The sequence below is a fragment of the Meleagris gallopavo genome, chromosome 22 (genome assembly GCF_000146605.3).
Source record: "Meleagris gallopavo isolate NT-WF06-2002-E0010 breed Aviagen turkey brand Nicholas breeding stock chromosome 22, Turkey_5.1, whole genome shotgun sequence".
Taxonomy (NCBI): domain Eukaryota; kingdom Metazoa; phylum Chordata; class Aves; order Galliformes; family Phasianidae; genus Meleagris; species Meleagris gallopavo.
Genome location: NC_015032.2, coordinates 5,398,236 through 5,399,017, shown reverse-complemented (window position 1 = coordinate 5,399,017; position 782 = coordinate 5,398,236). Strand labels below are relative to the sequence as shown.

At 70.2% G+C, this 782-nt stretch overlaps 1 protein-coding gene across 1 annotated transcript; it reads right to left on the bottom strand.

Annotated features, from left to right (window-relative positions):
* Positions 1 to 6: 6 nt before the first annotated feature.
* SRXN1 (sulfiredoxin 1) lies at positions 7 to 778 on the bottom strand. Its single transcript, XM_010722355.1, has 2 exons — positions 638 to 778; positions 7 to 232 (listed from the first exon to the last, which is right to left on the bottom strand). Exons 1-2 carry the CDS (start codon positions 776 to 778, stop codon positions 29 to 31), a joined length of 345 nt encoding a protein of 114 aa, XP_010720657.1. The 3' UTR covers positions 7 to 28.
* Positions 779 to 782: the final 4 nt, after the last annotated feature.

Below are 782 nucleotides of genomic sequence, written 5' to 3'. Positions count from 1 at the left end.
AACGCCGGGGCGGAGCGAGGGGTCCGCCTCAGCGCAGTTCGGGCGTAGAGGAGCCCAGGTAGGTGCGGAGGTCGCTGAGCGTGGACGGGATGATCTTGGCGGGGATGGTGTCCCGGTGCAGCTCGCGGTGCGCCGCGTAGCGGTGACACCCACCGAAGGAGTAGAAGTAATCCCCGCCCTGGCTGCCCTTGATCCATAGCACGTCGATGGGGGGGACCTGCTCGGGGTCCTCCTGGGGGGAGAGAGGGCGAAGGAGAGAAGGATGGAGAGAGCCGCGGTGCTGCGCGCTTCCTCGGCTGTGCCCCGGCACCCCCGAACCGGGGCGGCCCGAACCCGCGCTGCCCCGACCCCCGAACCCCTCCCAGGCACCCCAGGGTCCCCTTTGGCACCCCCGACCCTCCGCGCCCCATAGAACCCGGCACCCTCGACCCCATGCACTCCCGGCACCTATGACCCCCTCGGCACCGCACAGCCCCAACACCCCGGGCTCCCCGGAACCACGAACTCCTCGGCACATCCGACCCCGCGTCCTCCCGGCACCTGTGACCCTTCCGGCACCCCCGACCCCTCCGGCACCCCGGAGCCCTCGATACACCCGACCCCGCCGTCTCCATACCCCCCATGTCCCCGCACCCACCTGCAGGGTCTGCACCAAACTCCGCACTTTCTCCGGCTCCAGCACGGAGGGGATGGGCCGGATCAGGACGCTCATGGGCACGTTGTGTACGGCGGCGATGTGCTGCGTGTGGATACTCCCGTTCCCCTCTTCCTCAGCCATGGTC